The sequence below is a fragment of the Castanea sativa genome, chromosome 12, assembly GCF_040712315.1.
Source record: "Castanea sativa cultivar Marrone di Chiusa Pesio chromosome 12, ASM4071231v1".
In the NCBI taxonomy this organism is placed as follows: domain Eukaryota; kingdom Viridiplantae; phylum Streptophyta; class Magnoliopsida; order Fagales; family Fagaceae; genus Castanea; species Castanea sativa.
Window position 1 is genome coordinate 38306146 of NC_134024.1, and position 18339 is coordinate 38324484.

At 36.1% G+C, this 18339-nt stretch overlaps 1 protein-coding gene and 1 pseudogene across 1 annotated transcript; one reads left to right on the forward strand and one right to left on the reverse strand.

The window, feature by feature from the left end:
• Window positions 1-3023: 3023 nt before the first annotated feature.
• On the reverse strand, window positions 3024-4809 carry LOC142620635 (L10-interacting MYB domain-containing protein-like; annotated as a pseudogene).
• A 2447-nt stretch (window positions 4810-7256) lies between these two features.
• LOC142618881 (uncharacterized) lies at window positions 7257-17784 on the forward strand. Its single transcript, XM_075791921.1, has 4 exons — window positions 7257-7469; window positions 8009-8143; window positions 16823-17010; window positions 17360-17784. Exons 1-4 carry the CDS (start codon window positions 7405-7407, stop codon window positions 17557-17559), a joined length of 588 nt encoding a protein of 195 aa, XP_075648036.1. The 5' UTR covers window positions 7257-7404; the 3' UTR covers window positions 17560-17784.
• The last annotated feature ends 555 nt before the right edge of the window (window positions 17785-18339 follow it).

Sequence of the window (18339 nt, forward strand, 5' to 3'; positions counted from 1 at the left end):
TGTGCCACGGGATCGTAATGACCACTCTCACTAGGTCCAGATGTGCCCCCTGTAGATCTGAAACGTTCGACGTCATTGTTTATCTCATGTGCTCTAATGAAATTGTGAAGAACCATTGTAGCAACAATGATGTACGATTGAGTGCGTATATGAAATTGTGGCATACTTCTCAAAATTTTCCACTTATTCTTCCAAACTCCAAAAGTTCGTTCTATGACCGAACGGAGTGATGAATGGAGATAATTAAATCTCTCCTCTGGACGATGCAGCACTTCATGAGGCTGAAATTCGGGGATGTGGTACCTCTCCCCCTTATATGGTGCAAGGAACCCTTTCTTCATAGGGTACCCTGAGTCAACTAGATAATACTTTCCTGCGAATGAACACGTTTAATACATAAGCATTTTCACTACATTAATACATACTTTAATACTGTAATTAAATTACATATTTACAAACCAGCTAGAGCTTTAGGGTAGTTGTAACTCTCATTGTTGAGGCAGCTAAAAAAAATCCTCGTGTCATGCGCTGACCCTTCCCATCCAACACATACGAATGTGAACTTCATGTCAAAGTCACATGCGCACATGCAATTTGTTGTGGTGATCCCCTTCCTGCCATAGTACGGGTGTTGCTCATCAACTGGTACGACCACGGGGACGTGGACCCCATCAATCGCACCAATGCAACCCTAACCATTGCCACAAAAATTAATCCATGTGAAATGAAATACGTGGTATGAACATAAAGATAATTTTAGTAAAATAAAGTCAAGATACGAAATTCACAAGGTACCTTAAAATGTGGCCAATATCGACTTGAATGCTAAATATGCTCTGGCACGTCCCGAAATGTACGATCATCAGGCTTGATAATGTCCGCTGCCATAACGGTGGCTAACAATGTAACTACCTTAACCACGTGTCGATGCACTGTCTCACCTGAGTGCTGAAATCTATCCTGCACTAATCTGTTACCCTCAGCATGACCAAGTACCACCAATGTCATTGCTAGAGACTCTTCCAAGTAAACTCTTCTGGTACCGTTATATCCATACTGGCGCAATGTATTACACAATTGTCGAAACACATGGCTTGACATTCTAAAATGTCTTCGACATTTTTCAGGATTTCCAGTTAATGTATACAATACCCATTCATACCCTGTTTGTAAATTCATATGCAATGCTAATTTGGTCATATAGGTCTCCACGTAAACTGCACATGCGCACCCGGCTAGATATGCTACGAGTACAATGTCGTCGTTCATGTCGAAGTCATTGTCCTTGCATATTTTACTGACTTTAATTGCATATACAAATACTAAAAAAAAAATTGTTAAACGTTATTGAAACTTTATTACTACTAGGGTCAAACTATGGTGGTACCAATTAATTAACAATCCAAATCGTATCCAAGATTTATACAAATTGAATATTCACATCTACAGAGGAAACTACAAAAACTCACTGGTGATGGGTATCAGATGAGTCGTTTAGCAAATCCATCCTTTTGTATACCCTGAGACTGCTTTACAACTAGTGAACAATGGTCTAAAAGATATCGAGCTTAAAATTCAGAGCCTTGAAATACGGAAGAATTATCGGTGCAGATATCGAGCTTAAACTCCCTTTACATTTCCATAATCAACGTTGCTGCATAAATGAAGGTTCTTTATTGGTGTAGATAAAAGTTAGAAGAATTATTTAAATACTTTGACATATTACACATTTTCAAAATGACTCATACATGTAAGTGCAATTGTTAAAAGTTTAATTTCTCTTTTACTCAACAAACCCACAAATTCCACACCTTAACAAGTTCAACATAGAAATACCACCAAACATTTGCACATTTTTTTAATCGATTTTCAATTCACAGAATAGCTCCATTAGGACCACTTCCTCTAAACTCATATCCAAATTACACACACCTATGTATATATTAAAAAGATACAAAATTTAGGCAAATCTCATTTCCGAAATGGGCTATATGTATAAAAAAAATATATATCAAAATTTAAACAAATCCCACAAATCAACTAAAATTTAAAAAAATAAAGAAACTGTAGTAAATTTCTGACTTAATATATACAAGACAAGACAAGAATCACATAGAAAGGGGTGTTGCCTATATCAATTAGCGTTGCCTTATGCTCTTCGTTACCTTAAGCTCCATTTGGTGTGTTTATTACCTTACCAATTAAAAGAACTTTAAAAACGAACAGGACAACAAAACCCATCTCTTTTAATGCAAAATCAAACAAACAAAGACTTTGGCATCACGTTGCGCTTAAAAAAGAAGATATGGAAGCCAGAATCTTTTTTTTTTTTTTCCTTTACTTTACATTATTTAGTAGGCCTACAAGAAATAAGTACATATTGCAAGAATATGGTTAGGTTTTACTTGACTAACAAAAGCGAATATGCCCTTATCTTTAAAGGGTTCATTTGCTCCACTCACTGTCTACTAAAGAAACTATAGAAAAATTTACAATGTGTACGTGGCTCTAAGAATCAACCCGGAGGTCAATACTTACATAGCTGCTGCATTAATTCTTCTCATTTGACAGCAATTTAAAAAACACCTAGAGATCTTGCCTAAAAGGGTTCATTTGCTCCATTATTATCACACTCAAAATCATGCCTAAAGATATATCATAAACAAAATTAAAAAAAGAAAAATATGAGTAGAGCTGTTAGGTAAAAGAAACCTACATACCTTCCATGTGGTGAAGAGTTATATAGTTGTGGGACGGATCAAGCTTTGAGGACTTAACTATGCTAAAAAAAAATGTCTAAAAGGTTATTAACATTAGAACATATGAAAAAATAAAAAAATAAAAACTATAGTGTTTTACAAGGAAGTATTGAACAAAACACAACATATCTATTGTCAAGACTTGCCATACTTTAAACAAAAACCTTAAAAAAATAAAGAAAAAGTTTGACTAGTTTCAAAACTCACCAATAAAAAATAAAATGCAACAAGCAAAGGAACAAGTAAGCATAATAAAAGGGAAGAGGTCAGCATACACGACACATGACGATTAATTGGTAACCATTGTCTTACATACACACCCATGGTAAGCAGTAGTTTCTACCAATAAAAACAAAAGAAATAGAACATAGTGCAACAAGTACAACACATAAAAAACGATTACTACACCAATCCTATCGAGACAATCCCATTTCCTTCACTGAAAATGAAATTCAGGGTGCCTTTGGTACTCATTTTGTAGCCACTTCAGCTGGATGTCCTTGTCATCGCAAAGTGCTGCAAACATGTGCCTACCCTTCTCTTTTTCCATGAAGTAGACGGTGCTGAACAGATGAAGGTAATGACCCGAGTGCACCCCGAGAAGACTTAACACCATATCCAAAATTTCTTTAACTTGAGTAGTTGCTGTGGAAGCAAGTGGTGTACGGGTGCTTACACTTTTACGTTCAAGAAAAACCTCTGAGATGCTCTTCAATGAATCGGACATCTCTTGCGCAACTGAACGCTTTTTTTTTTATTTCTTGCAAATTGGCTTCAAAAGGTGGACACTGGTTGCCAAGCCTTTCCCCTTAGTCATTGTCGGTTCTGCCCTCGAAAATGATGGACCCTCAACCTCCATTGCATCAACATTCACAAAGGGTTCACATTGGGGGTCAACAAATTTTGTGCTATCGGCGGAGTCCCCAGACCCTTCGGTGGTTGCCTTTGGCATTTGAGCACTTGTGCAGAATGCATTTTTCCCCGTTGCAACCGTGCCTCCATACATGATGTTCATCAACTCACGATTCGGCAAACGTTTATTTTTGAAGGTTTTTGCAGAGGGACATGCCTACATGTGCAGAAACAGTAGTTAGAACACAATAATATAGTTCTAAACAGTTAAGTTTTTCACAATCAACTAAAGTGAACTAACCTCAATCTTTTGGGTCCACCACTCATCAGTAGCCTGAAGCAGCCCAGTGCCAGCATCATAACCCAACCCACTCTCATTGTCAAAACACTCGTTATACTGCCTCCACCCTTTTTTCAGATGATCCCATTTGTTTTTAATCTGAAGGTAAGTCACCACTTTTCCTATATTACCCAACTCAGATATCACTGCCTCAACCCCAATTTTGGTCAAAAATCCTCCGTTCCTCTGGCCTTGTAGGACTTGAGCAGCACAGAACTCACAAAAGGCTTGTAGTTCCTTAACGTCTTTCTAGTCAGCTCTTGGATCATTACTACCACCATCCTTCAATTTCTCCTTAACCATTTTTGCTACAACTTCCTTCTATACTCATTGAGGCATTTGAACAAACAGTTTGTGTGCATATGATATAATCAGTTACGCATGACAGTTGTGAAAAATGCAAAGTGAAATCACATACATACATGCTAATCAACAGAGGCAGGAAGAGAATTTACATGTGGTATTACATGAATTTCAAGAAACCCACAATATAACCACACACAAAAGAATCACACGGGGACTCCCAACACAAACACCACACACAACCGTTGAACACCAAAAAAAAAAAACCACAGATTGATGTTTCAGTCATGGATCACAATATAACCACACCAACACATGAGAGAGCATGAGGAGTTAGACACAACTTACCCGTGGCAGCAGAGTCCCACAGTGGCGGCAACAATGTCCCAAGCGCAGAGAAGGTTCACTCGTACAAAGGAAGAACAGAAGGGGTTTTTTTGAGGTGTTCCGTGTAATGGGTTTTCTATCGTGTGTGCTCTGTTTTGTGTAAAATGGTGGGTAGGTGCAATTCATTAAAGATGATTCGGCTGGAGCATTGAAGAGCTTTGAAGCCATTACTGACACGGTAGTTGGGAGAAAAGAAGAAAACTGAAGAAGAGAAAAATGACCGTTGAAGAGAAGCAAAAAACGCACACCGTTTTGATCAGGAGCTGTGCTTGTGCAAGGGAAAAAAAACAGGGGAGCGCACCGTCTCGCTTGTGAACATAACACGCACGCCTTGGAGAATTTTTAATGAAACGGTGCGTCTCATTTTTGCTGGCTTTGAAGACTTTTTAATGAAACGGTGCGTCTCATTTTTGCTGGCTTTGAAGGTGTCCATGAACAGTAGAGCACACGCGTTTTTTGTTCAGCTGAAACGGTGCGCAACGCATGCTTTGAAGGTCCTTTCATCCCGCGTTTTGCCTCAGCGTTTTTCTTCTACTGTACAGCACAGGTCCTGGCAATTCACAGACGCAAAATGCACAGACGCAGCATTTAATTTGGATCCAAACGCCCTCTTAATGTTAGGTTGCTTTGAAGAAAAAAAAACAATGAGTTTTAATTAATTTAAACTAATCTACTTTTTTTAAGAAGAAAAAGAAACCAAATTAATGACTCTAGAAACCAAATTAAGAATTTATATTATAATGTTAATATGAAACAACGTGAGCTTTTAAAAGCTTACGTGCCAATATAAAAAAAAAAAAAGTTAACAAAAAGTTAAAGACTTTTATTTTATATATTATAAATAGATGATATCTCTCATTGGCAAGAGGAGGCTTTATATATTATAAATAGATGATATCTCCCATTGAGAAGAGGAGGTATTAACTTTCATGGAATATAATATGCCTTGACATCTATATTATCAACAATGTAATACTTGAGAACCTGAATGCCCATAAATAAAACTCTCTACGCACATTTAGTTTAATTAGGAATTTGATAAGATTCCCGTAACCTTGAGATATCCATATTTGGTTTATTATTATCCTTCGGTTTATAACTACAATATAAAATGTATTACCTATATTTATATGTGGTTTCTTACCAATAAATAAGAAAAACAATATGAGATTTGAAATAAGTATAATCTTAAAATAATACTCTATCCTTTCTTTTTTCTTTTTTTTTTCTTTTTTTGAGTAGCAAATTCAAGGCTAAAATAATTATTCAATTCACTTGGGCTATTGGTAGGTTGTGGCTGCTAATCAAATAAGTTTTCAGCCATTTGGAAAGAAATAGATAAAAAAAAATGATGATAAATAGGACAGGAAGTCCGTTGTAAGTTGTAACACAATAGCAATGCTTGATGATTACAAGAGTCCAAATTCAAATCCCAGGAGCAGAATATATGTTGGTGGGCTCGTGTGATGCCTGTTGGGCTCCAATTTTTGGGCCTATTTTTCTCAGAAAACCCAAAATGGGTGCCCCACTTAAAAATATCAATGGCAAAAATAAGAATCTAAGCCCACTACCTAAAGCTCAAAAATAAAATAAATTTATATTTAATACCAGATGCTAAAAGCCACCTGATTATCAACCCAAAAAAAAAATGCTAAAAGCCACCTACTTGAAGTAAAAAAAAAAAAAAAAAAGTTTTCCCTATATTAGTGTTAAACCATGTTAGGGTAAACTGATTAAAAACTCACCATTTTTTTGGTAAAGTAAGTCAACATTAAAAAAGTTATGATTAACTTAGGTTTGATATTCTCTAAATATATTCTATATACATTGGGAGTTATTTTGTAAAAATTATTGCTAATTTTAATTTAAATTTATTATTACTTAATAGGTTTCAGTTATCTCAACTAGTTAATTCTTTGATAGTTGTATAAAAGATTTGGGGTTCAATCCCTGCTTACACCAAAAACTGATTGGTATCTTAATCTGATGATAAAAAACTATCATTAGGAGCGGAAGCCATACATTGAAACTCTCTCAAAAAAAAATTTATTACTACTTACATTTTTTATGTTTTACACAATTTAGCAGCTAGTTTTAGTAAGTCTCTAAATTTTTTTTTTATCAAATCTAAAGCTTTTAATTATAACAATGTAAGGAATGGAATATATAAAATATAAAATTCATATATATTTTCATTTGATTCGTGGGTTTTTGAAAAAATATGTTAGAATTCTGGTATTTAAAAAGAAAAGATAAATAAGATTGTGTTGGACCATATTATAGATTTCAACTGAAAACTTGTGACTAAAAACATGTGGACCATATATTGTTGAACTTATTATGCCCTTGTGTGTTCAAAACACAATTTTACTTACAAGACCATAATAAGTTCAACAAAATATGGTATTTTACTTCTTTCTCAATAATAAAAAATAAAAATAACACAATTTTACTTAAATTGTGAAATAAAAATATTAGCTAAAATTATATTTTCAAAATAAGATTTCCCTTGTTTGTACACTTCTGTGCTTGCAACAACAATTTTCAAATTCCAAAAAAAAAAAAAAAAAAAAAGTAAAAAGTAAAAAGTAAAAAAAACTGTTTGTGGTACCTTTGGAACTTTCAAGCAAAGCAACGCAGAAAAACATAACATACTAGAGAACAAGAGAAGTTGTAAAACCCCACAAAACCCATCTTGCTTAGAAGAAGGGTTTAAACTTAACACAAGGCATAGGCTCAGAGCGAGCTAAGCAAAGCAGAGAAATGTTGGGGAGAAGATTAATTTCCATGTTCAAGAACTCCCCAACCCCAGCGTCACAGCTTTCCAGGTATGCGATATTTCCCACCCACCTTTTTCTTTTTTATACTTTGTTAATTACTCCTATTTTGATTTCCAATCTTTATTACTATATCTTTGTCTGAGGGAAGGTTTTTTATTGAAGGTTTTTTATTGCCACTCTGTTTGTTTGTTATCCGAGAAAACGATATGTTTTTGTTTTGGTTGAGGAAATATGAAGACTGAGTTTCAGGGTCTGTGTTAGGATAGATTGGTTGGACTGTATTAAATTCATATGCTTTACAGCAGGAAAATTTGATGGAAAAGAAAAGGGCAATGGGTCTAATTTAAAATTTTGAGAAATGGGAAATGTGGAAGAAAATAATGCATGTAAATGACTTGAGAAGTTGGATTTTGTGATTTCAAATCAGACCCATTTGTGTTGTGTTTTTCTTTTTTGAGATAAAAAAAAAAAAAAAAAAGATGAATTGTTAAGATCAATGAATTCGAGCTTAAAGCTAAAAGCTTTCATACCCATATTTAATTGGGGAAGTTGAGCTTGATTTTGACTGATTAGATTGCTTCCTGCAGTTCTGCAAAGCCCGTGGATGAAGGGAAGAGCAAATCATTTAGTCGGAAAGCAGTGTCTTTTGTTTTGATTACCATAACCGGCGGGATTGCTTTGAGTGCTCTTGATGACCTTGTTATTTATAACAGCTGTAGCAGGTATGTTGCATTTTATATGGGATGGTTTTTAGTGTCTAAGAAGTTTTATAACTAGTATAAAAGGAACTTCTATAAGAAATGATGATGTTGATTGAACTTGTATATCGAAATTTTATATTACTGATTTAACTGAACCAATTAAGGTTTTGCAATGTGAGATCGAGATGTCTTTCAAAACTTAAAGCATCTGTATGATAGACTTCTGGCAAGTTGTTTTGGATATGGCATATTTATGCATTCGTGACCATATCTAGATGGTTATTGTTTCAAGGCGGAGCTGGTTGGAGGGGGTTAATGTTGTCTCATCTTCATGTCCAGCTTCTTACCGGAAATTACAAGTCTGAAAATCTGGTTATTTGCAGAGTGCCTTCTGCCAACGTCATGGTCCTTTTATAGGAAGCACATCGTGTAATGTCTATGTTTGTCATCATGTCATGGTAAATCTAGTGTGTGTGTGTGTGGAGAGAGAGATAGAGAGAGACAATGGACATACTCACCATTGTCAAGATTCCACAGGTCTGAATATCCCATGGCTTGTTATTTAAGCTTCATGTGCTTGCATATCTTTTACATTATACCAACATTGTCCTTCTAATTTGGTAGAGTGTTAAATCTATTGACTTTAAATATCAGGTATAGATCAAACAAGTGTGAAATGATAGAAAGAACAGAGATCATCCTTCTTAAATAGCTTAATAGTAAGAGAAACTTTGTGGAAAATGGAAATAGCATATGGTTGTCCATATCCCTAGCTGTTGCATCTCAGTTGCAATTACTTGATGTGCAAGCTTAAAGGGATGACCCACCCACATCCCGAATTTTCCCTGGCCACCACGAGTCCAAAGGGCACATGTTGGGAAGGTCTCTCGGGTATCAAAAAAGAGTCCCTATATTGAGACCCATGGAATCTTGACCATGGTGGATATGTCTGTTGTCTTTTATGAAGAGAAAGAGAGAGATCTAAGACTTAGATAAAGGGTAAAGAAGGACTCAGAAACTGAATAAAGTTATGAAGAATTACCAGTCATTGACTCATTTTCCAGTACATGGTGCACCCAAATATTTAACTTACTGTGGTGATAAAAACTTCTCTGTGATATTTAGAGAATATATCATACTATGATTTAGTTATCCTTATTATGAGAGGTTCAAAATGCTCAATCACTTTGGCAGATGTCAACATATTGTAAGACATCAAATCCATATTTAGATTACTTTACCTCTTATCAACTCCAACAACACCCCCCCACCCCCAAAAAAAAAATCCAGAGAAGAAGATTAAAGTATATTTACAAAGGAGTCTTTACAATCTATGGGAAGACCTTTTTTTTTTTTATAAGTAATAAAGATTCATTGATATTAAAAAGAGAGAGTCACCCAAGTACACAGGGAGTATACAAGGGGGAACAAATCAAAGATGAACATTACAAAAGTCAAGTAAATCCAAAATAGAAGAAAAATGATGGCTTCTCCACACTGAGAAACAGTCAAGTAAGTTTCAGAAAAAAAGAAGCTTGAGATCAGGCATGGAACTCTCGATGTCTTCAAAACACCTACTATTTCTCTCCTTCCAAATACACCACAACAAACAATGAGGAACGGCCTTCCATATATCTCCATTATGATGGCGACTAAAACGACCTTGCTAGCAAGCCAATAGCTCAACAACAGACCTTGGCATAACCCAACAAACTCCAAATAAACCGAAAACCATATCCCACAACTCCATGGCAACCGAGCAATGAAGGAAAAGATGGTCAACACTTTCACAATTGCACTTGCACATATAACACCAATCCAGAATGCAAACCTTTCTTTTCCTTAAATTGTCAATAGTCAAACATTTCCCCAAAACTGCAATCCAAACAAGGGAAGACCCTTAACTGGAGCTTGTTATGTAACATCCTGAAGGGTGGTGTCTCCTTATATAAGTTCCTATATATTACTTACTTTTTTTCCGAATGTTGGTCAAATGGCCATTTATCCATGGTGTCAAGGAAGTCCCACGTCAAAAGACTCAAAACTAGACCACAAATCTTGAATCTATATATAATTAATCTTGTTTTTCCTTGAACTCTTTCTTGTCCGCATCAAAAGATGTAGGTCAATAGCTTTAAAATGTGCTATAGGTAGTCTTGTTTGAGATACACAAACTGCTTTCATAGAAGGCTGGCAAATCCTTGATTCAGTTCTCATTGAGAATGAGTGCATTGATAGCTGAATATGAAGCAATAGTCCTAGGGCAATATGTAAGCTGGATAGTGAAAAACCATATGATCATGTTATTTGGGGCTATTTGATGTATCTATTAGGAAATTTTGATTTTGTAGAGAAGTGGAGGAAGTAGGTTTAGTTTTATGTTTGTGTTTCGACAATTTGATTTTAATTATGGTTAATGGAAGCCAAACTTTTTTTTTTTCAATAGTTCAAGAGGATTGAAGTAAGAAGACCCATTACCCTTTTTTTTCTTTTTTCATCTTGGTGATGGAAATACTCAGTGGGATGTTATACAAAGTTGTGGAGGGTGGGTAAGCTAGTTTTCAGCTTATGGGGGAAAGGGGTTATGAAAATCTCTCATCTATTTTTGTTGATGCTACAATATTATTATGTGAATCAAATTCTGGTCAGCTTTGTTATATTTGATATGTTTTTCTCTATTTTGAGTTACTGTCAAGGTTAAAGGTTAACCAAAGTGAGCTTGTATCAATAGATGAAGTGAAGGGCATAATAGAGCTAGCCTGAGTCTTAGATTGTAAGGTGGGTATTTGGCTGGAGAGGAATGCTTAACGATTTGAAGCTTTTATTATTCAATACTCTGCTTGAGTGGTTAAATGCTTCAGGTCTTTACATTTGCTACTTTATGTTTATCTGACTAACTTGATTGTTGTAATAAATAATAATGATAAATAAAATAAAGGTGGGTACCCAACCTATGGTATATTTGGGATTATCTCTGAGTTTGTCCTCTAAGGTACAAACAATTTGGAATTTCATCACTGAAAAGGTATGAGAAAGACAAAAACCCTAATATCATTGAAAAGGTGGAAAAGATATTAGTAGGTTAGAATAAGTTATATTTATTAAAAAGAAGGAAGGATCACCATTATCAAAAGTATACTATCTAGCCTACAAACATATTTTATTTTTATTTTCACTAAGCCTATTCATGTTTCTAATGGATGGGGAAAACTGCAAAACAATTCTTTTGTGGGTTGGGTGGCACCAACAAATTTTATTTAGTGGAGGAGGAGTGGGGTGCATAAATTAAGTACTTTTAATCAATTCCTCCTAGGACAATGATTGTGGAGGTCTCTCTCTCAACTTTGGAGGCGTGTCATTAGTGTAGAACATGGAGAGGCATTTCTTTAAAGGGTCTGGGGAAGAAGAGGGGGGGGGGGGGGCGACAAAGACAATTAAGGGGGATATCATGGGGTTGATATATGGAAGAGTGTTAGAGGAGTTTAGGATCTTTTTTCTAGCATATCAAGTTTCTAGTTAGAGATGGTAAAACAGTTCTTTTTGGAGTTATATATGGTGTAATAATTCTTTTATGAAAGACCTGTTTCTTGATTTATTTTTATTATTATTATTTTTTTGGTTTGTAAGTTACACAATCACCCAATGGGTCATAGACACATGACTTCACCCTCCAACCAATTATCATGGGCGAAGGAAGTGCTAGTTGAGCTATAACTGATCGGCCTGTTTCTTGATCTTTTTACTTGGCTGTAGGCAAGAATGCTTCAGCTATAGGCAACTCAATAGAAACAGGAGTGGCTTCTTGGAATTCTTGATTTAATTGTGCTTTTTAGGATTGAGAATTGGGTCAGTGGTTTAGCTTTTTGATTTGTTATATCTAGCCAACTTGCATCTTCCACCGAAATGCTAGAAAATTCCACATCATCTAAGACAGGTCTGTGAGCCACCTCCTCAAGGTAAAGCTGCCTATAAAATTGAGAAATACAGTTTGCTACAGCAGCAGGGTCCGAAGACAACACCCCATCCACCATAAGCCTATTTGAGGAAGGAGAAGTGTTTGAGGTGATCCATGATTTTAATGGTGATAAGGCACCTGGCCCGGATGGCTTTTCCATGGCCTTCTTCCAGTCTTGTTGGGGTGTTTTGAAACCTAAAATTATGGCTGTATTCCATAATTTCCATTCTCAGGTGGTGTTTGAGAAGAGTCTTAATGCTTCATTCCTAGCCCTTATTCCTAAGAAAGTGGATGCTGTGGAGGTTAAGGATTATCGGCCTATCAACTTAGTTGGTGGGATGTATAAGATTATTTCTAAGGTGTTGGCTAATCGGCTTCGTAGGGTGGCGCATGGTCTTATTTCGGATTCACAAAATGCTTTTGTGAAGGGCAGACAGATTTTGGATTCCGTCTTGATTGCTGCTGAATGTATTGATAGTAGATTGAAGTCAGGAGTTCCGGGTGTGCTTTGTAAGTTGGATGTGGAGAAGACGTATGATCATGTGAGTTGGGATTTTTTATTGTATATGCTGCAACGTTGTGGTTTCTCAGAAAAATGGAGAAACTGGATAAGGTATTGCATTTCAACTGTAAAGTTCTCCATTTTGATCAATGGCAGCCCATCTGATTTTTTTGGAAGTTCTAGGGGGCTTCGACAAGGGGATCCTTTATCTCCATTGTTGTTTGATATTGTGATGGAGGCATTAAGTCGATTGTTGGATGTGGCTGCCTCCTCTGGGCAATTTTCAGGTTTTTCTGTGGGCGGTGCGGTTGGTCCATCAGTGATGGTGTCTCACCTCCTATTTGCAGATGACACTTTGATTTTTTGTGATGCTGAACCGTCTCAAATTGCTAATTTGAGAGCGGTTCTTACTAGATTTGAGGAGGTGTCCGGGCTTCATATTAATTTAGGGAAATCTGAGTTGGTACCTGTTGGTGGCGTACCCAATTTGGAGGCTTTGGTGGGTCTGTTGGGGTGTGGGCAGTCTTCTCTGCCCTTGAAATATTTGGGCCTTCCTTTAGGTGCTAAATTTAAGGACTTATCTGTTTGGAACCCTATTCTTGAGAGAATGGAGAGGAGATTAGCAGGTTGGAAGAGAATGTATTTATCTAAAGGGGGTAAGGTGACACTCATTAAAAGCTCACTATCGTCCTTACCTACTTATTTTCTTTCCCTTCTTCCTTTACCAGGTAAGGTGGCTAAGCGTATGGAGAAATTACAGAGAAATTTTTTGTGGGATGGGATTGGTGGTGAACCTAAAATTCATTTAGTTAATTGGGCCAAGGTTTGTAGGCCACTGCAGGATGGGGGGTTGGGTATAAGACAGTTGGGTAATTTTAATTCTGCCTTACTGGGTAAATGGTTGTGGAGGTATGGCACCGAGATTGATGCTTTATGGAGGAGGGTTATAGAGGCAAAATATGGGAATATTTGGGGTGGTTGGTGTACGAAGAAGGTGACAAGTCCTTACAGGGTCAGCTTGTGGAGATATATTAGAAGTGGTTGGTTGAACTTCTCTAAACTACTTGTTTATGATGTGGGGGATGGTACTAGAGTGAAATTTTGGAAACATGTGTGGTGTGGGGATTGTACTCTCCAAGAGGTCTTTCCGGAGCTTTATTGTCTTAGTAGGTCCAAGGACTCCTCAGTGGCTGAAGTTATGGGTTGGTCTGCTGGAGGTATCACTGGAATGTGCAATTTCGTCGTTCTCCACAAGACTGGGAAGAAGAAGCCTTTGATCGATTTATGGGGCTAGTTTACTCCTCGTCAGCAAGAGGGTTTGGACCAAATAGGGTATGTTGGAAGCCCGCAAGGAATACAAGTTTTGAGGTTAGAGGTTATTACAGTTCTTTCTACCCTCATAATCCTGTTTCCTTTCCATGGAAAATGATATGGCAATCGAAGGCTCCTCCAAGGGTAGCCTTCTTTTCTTGGTCTGCTTCCTTAGGTAAGATCTTAACAACAGACAACCTTCGTAAAAGACGAGTGATTGTGCTTGACTGGTGCTTTATGTGTAAGAGGTGTGGGGAGTCGGTGGATCATCTTCTACTTCATTGTACCATAGCTTGGGAGTTGTGGTCTTTGGTTTTCTGTTTGTTTGGTATTCAGTGGGTTATGCCTCGTACTGTTCTTGAGGTGTTTGAGGCTTGGCAAGGAAAGTTTGCGCGACATCGTCACATTGATGTTTGGAAATTAGTTCCTCACTGCTTGATTTGGTGCATTTGGCGAGAAAGGAATGCTAGAAGTTTTGAGGGTTGCGAACGCTCTTTGCTGGAGATTAAGTCTTTTTTCTTACACACTCTCTTTGAATGGAGTGTGGTTTTTTCTCATTTTTCTTGTTTTTCCTTTTCTATTTTTCTTGACCGTTGTTCTTTTGTTTCTTGATTTTTGTACCCATAGTACATCCCAATGTACTCGGCTTGGCAACTTCTTTATTATTATTATTAATATTCTTACGTTATTTATCAAAAAGATTTGTTATATTTTCATTTTTCCTACTAATGGAGGTGTAGACCAAGTGTCCTGGAGGTTAGAAGTCCATGTTTGATCATTCTTTGATTTTTTTTTTTTTTATAAGTATTATTTGATCATTCTATGATGCTTTGAGAGTATCTTCAACAGTAATGTTCCCATGGAAGAGTATTTAGAATGCTAAGGTGCCTTGTAAGGTAAATTTTTTTTTTTTTTACATGGACATTGGAGAACAACTTTGGGAAAGTTTTTGAAAGTGGAATTTAGTCAATGTTGATTTTTTTTGTATGTGCAAATGCAGTGGGAAATCAATTGATCATCTTCTACTTCATAACTCAATTATAAGATATTTGGTCACTTGTGTTTTTCTTAGTTGATATATCATGGGTGATGCTGAAGAATGTGATTCAAATGTTTGTATGTTGGTAAGGAAGATTTAGTTGATACATGAGAATATATGTTGTTCTGATATTTGTTACCTGGACAACATGGAGAGAGGATTCATAGGACTTTTGAAGGTGTTAAACGTCTGACATGTCATAGAGAACTATTTTTGAGATCTTTATATGATTGGATGTCTATCTTAGATAGTGTCCTTCCGCATCTTCTTTAGAAATTTAAGACCTTTTCACTATTAGATATTTTTTTATGAGTAGCTCAATACACTTCCTGTGCATTTTACACTCTTGTTTATTTCAATAAAAAAAAAAAAAACATTTTTCTATCTAGAAAACAATTTTTGGAAAATGGCTTGTTATCTTGAATTTGATTATGGCTCTGAAAATAATTTGGAAAAAATTGAGTCATTTGGCTTACATGGAAAATCTTTAATATTTCATGTAAGCATGGTGATAGCAAAAGTCATGGTGATGGTGGTGGTGGTGGTGGTGGTAGCAAAGGTGATGTGGTGATGGTGGTGATAGTGATTGGGGAAACACTGGTGGTGATGATGGTGGTTGCAGTGGGGGAAATGATGGTGGTAGTGATGGCAGTAGCAATGATAGTGGTGTTGTATGATTGGATGATTGATTTAGGAAGTTTTCCCTCAAGCTCTTTGTTAGATTTTATAAAGAGCTTAAGATTGTAAATGTAAAATTTAGACTATTAGTTCTCATTTTCTTTGTTGAATAAATTTATTTTACTTCTATCCAAAAAAAATTATTTTACTTGTATGAAAATGTAAGAGATTGGACCTTTTGGTGTGATTGCAAGTGCCTTCCCCCAAAAGCGACAAGTTGTGGCTTGTAGTTCCAATCAGGAAATCAATGTCTCGAAAAAAAAAGGGGGTAAGGCTGCCTGCAACCTCTCCCAAATCCCACAAAAACTGTAAGTTTTGTGCACTAGGTATGACCTTTTATATGTATAAGCAATGGTAAAGGTGATGCTTTGGTACGATGGCTAGTGGTTTCCCCCATAAGTAAAATCTTAGGTTCAAGTCTAGGAATGAACCTCTACAAAATCAACAACAAAGCCTTGGTCCCGAAATTTTCTGATTAGTTATGGATCCTCAACAAATCAATTAGGGTCAGCCACATGTATTAGCCTCTCCCAAAAAAAAAAAAAAAACAAAAAAGAAAGAGAGTAAGGTTACCTACCAAATGTGGGAGTTTTGTGAACTAGATATAACCTTTTTATCAGCAATAGTGATGGTGTCGGAGATAGTGTTATAGTGTTGCCAATGGCAGGGAGTGTTAGCTGCCATGGTGGTGTGGCAGCAGTGGTAGTTTGGCGAGGGAGGCAGTGGCAGTAGTGTTGTTGCCTTGTTGGCAGCACAAGGCAATTGAGAGGGTGAGTGTAGGGAATGCCTCTTTTGGCTTGCTTCTGTTGACAACATAAAACATTTTTCCGTTGATTTTTTATTTTTGTTGTACTAAACACTAGAAAATATGGAAAACATTTTTCCATTTAAACAAAATAGAGCACTAATTCTTCTCCTCTACTCAATATATTCTTAGATGTTGGAATGTGGATGTTGTTTTTACAGATACAAGGTTATCTTATCGCCCTTGATTCTTTTTTAGTAGATAAAGGGGAAAGGCAGAGTGCAGGTTGGGGGAAAGAGTGAGGAAGAGAGAGAGAGAGAGAGAGAGAGAGAGAGAGAGAGGGTGGTTGTTAAGGAAAACCTCTTTTATCTGTCTTCATTGTTTGTAAGATTAAAGCAATGTATCATGTATCACATTTATGCTCACTTTTACTTACCTTGGAGTTAATAATTTCCCTACAAATTTTGCAGCAAAGCCTTGGAGAAAGCTAGTAAGAACAAGGCACTTTTAGATGCTATTGGGGAACCAATTGTGAAGGGTCCATGGTACAATGCATCCCTTGCAGTAGCTCATAAGAGAAAGTCTGTGTCTTGCACATTTCCTGTGTCTGGACCACAAGGCTCCGGAGTCTTCCAGCTGAAGGCAGTTCGCAATGGAGGTTTGTATTGTTCAATATTTACTGTTACAGTTACAATTTTGGTGCTTAATATTCTTCAGGCTCTCTCATGTGTGTCTGATGATTTTACAACCAATTTGTAACCTTCATAAGCAACTGTTGTCAATATGTTACTATTTCCCTTGTGACATTTTCTATTTTGGTTTGTACAAAAAATTGGTATCAGTAAAAGCTTTTTGGGGAATTCTTGTGATTGAACACCATCAATGTCTATGTTGGGGGGAAAAAAACATTTTATAGTTTGATCATTTTTGTTAGTTCAGCAACATATATCGCATGAATTTAAATCAAACTTTTCCTTTATTAACAAAGCCGGATTGTCCTTAAACAGATGACTCCTGGTTTTCATTTCTCCGTCCTCGTGATTGGGAGATTCTAATTATGGAAGCTCTCCTCCATGTTCCCGCAAATGATGAAAAACATCAAACATTGCGCATCAGTCTCTCCGACTTTCTTTCTTCTCCAGCTTGTGAGGCATGCACTACCACTGACTGCAAGCCTCAAGAACCAGAGAATCCAGAGAAGAAATGAAATTTATATGTACTAGTTTAGTTGGAAAGATGTTTCCTGATTTGAATTTTCTGCTTTTACAAGTTCTTGTCATCCCAGATTTGTAAATTAAACCAGAGTGGAGCTCCATCATATATGACACGCCCACAAAATAAGTTATGAAAATTTTGTATTCTTTTAAAACAAAACAAAAAAAAAAAAAAAAAAATGATTAGATTGATCATTGATCTGGTCCTTCTCTTTTCCTAAGTTTATTGAATTCTTGAATTTTATAAGTTCGCTTTATATTTTGTTTTTCACCCTTTTGTACCTTCTTTCTTGATTCTTGTTTTGTTTTTCTCTTATTGGGTGGATGCTCTTATACAATATAGCCTATAGTATGCACATATTTTGGCGTATTTCAATATGTGCTCCACTTAATAATAAAAAAACTCAATTGGCATTTTATGTAACCGAAGATATATGATACTTTTGGGTAAATTGCATTTTAATCTCTAAAATATAAGATTTGTTTGATTTTGGTCTCCTGAAGTTGAAATTTTGGATTTTAGTTTTTCAAAATATGGAAATGTAATAACGAAAGTTGAGACACCCTATATTTAAAGGGTCAAAATTGAACCGATGCCCTGAATAGGCAAAAAATAGATGGAAAGATAAGATTATTCTTTTTTAGAAATTCAAAAATATTATATTAGATCATTTTTAAAATTACATGTCCAAATTTAAATTAGCTATATATTTTAGAGAGAAAATATAAGGGAAATTTGCACTTTTCCTCATCAGTATTGGATAGTTGCAATG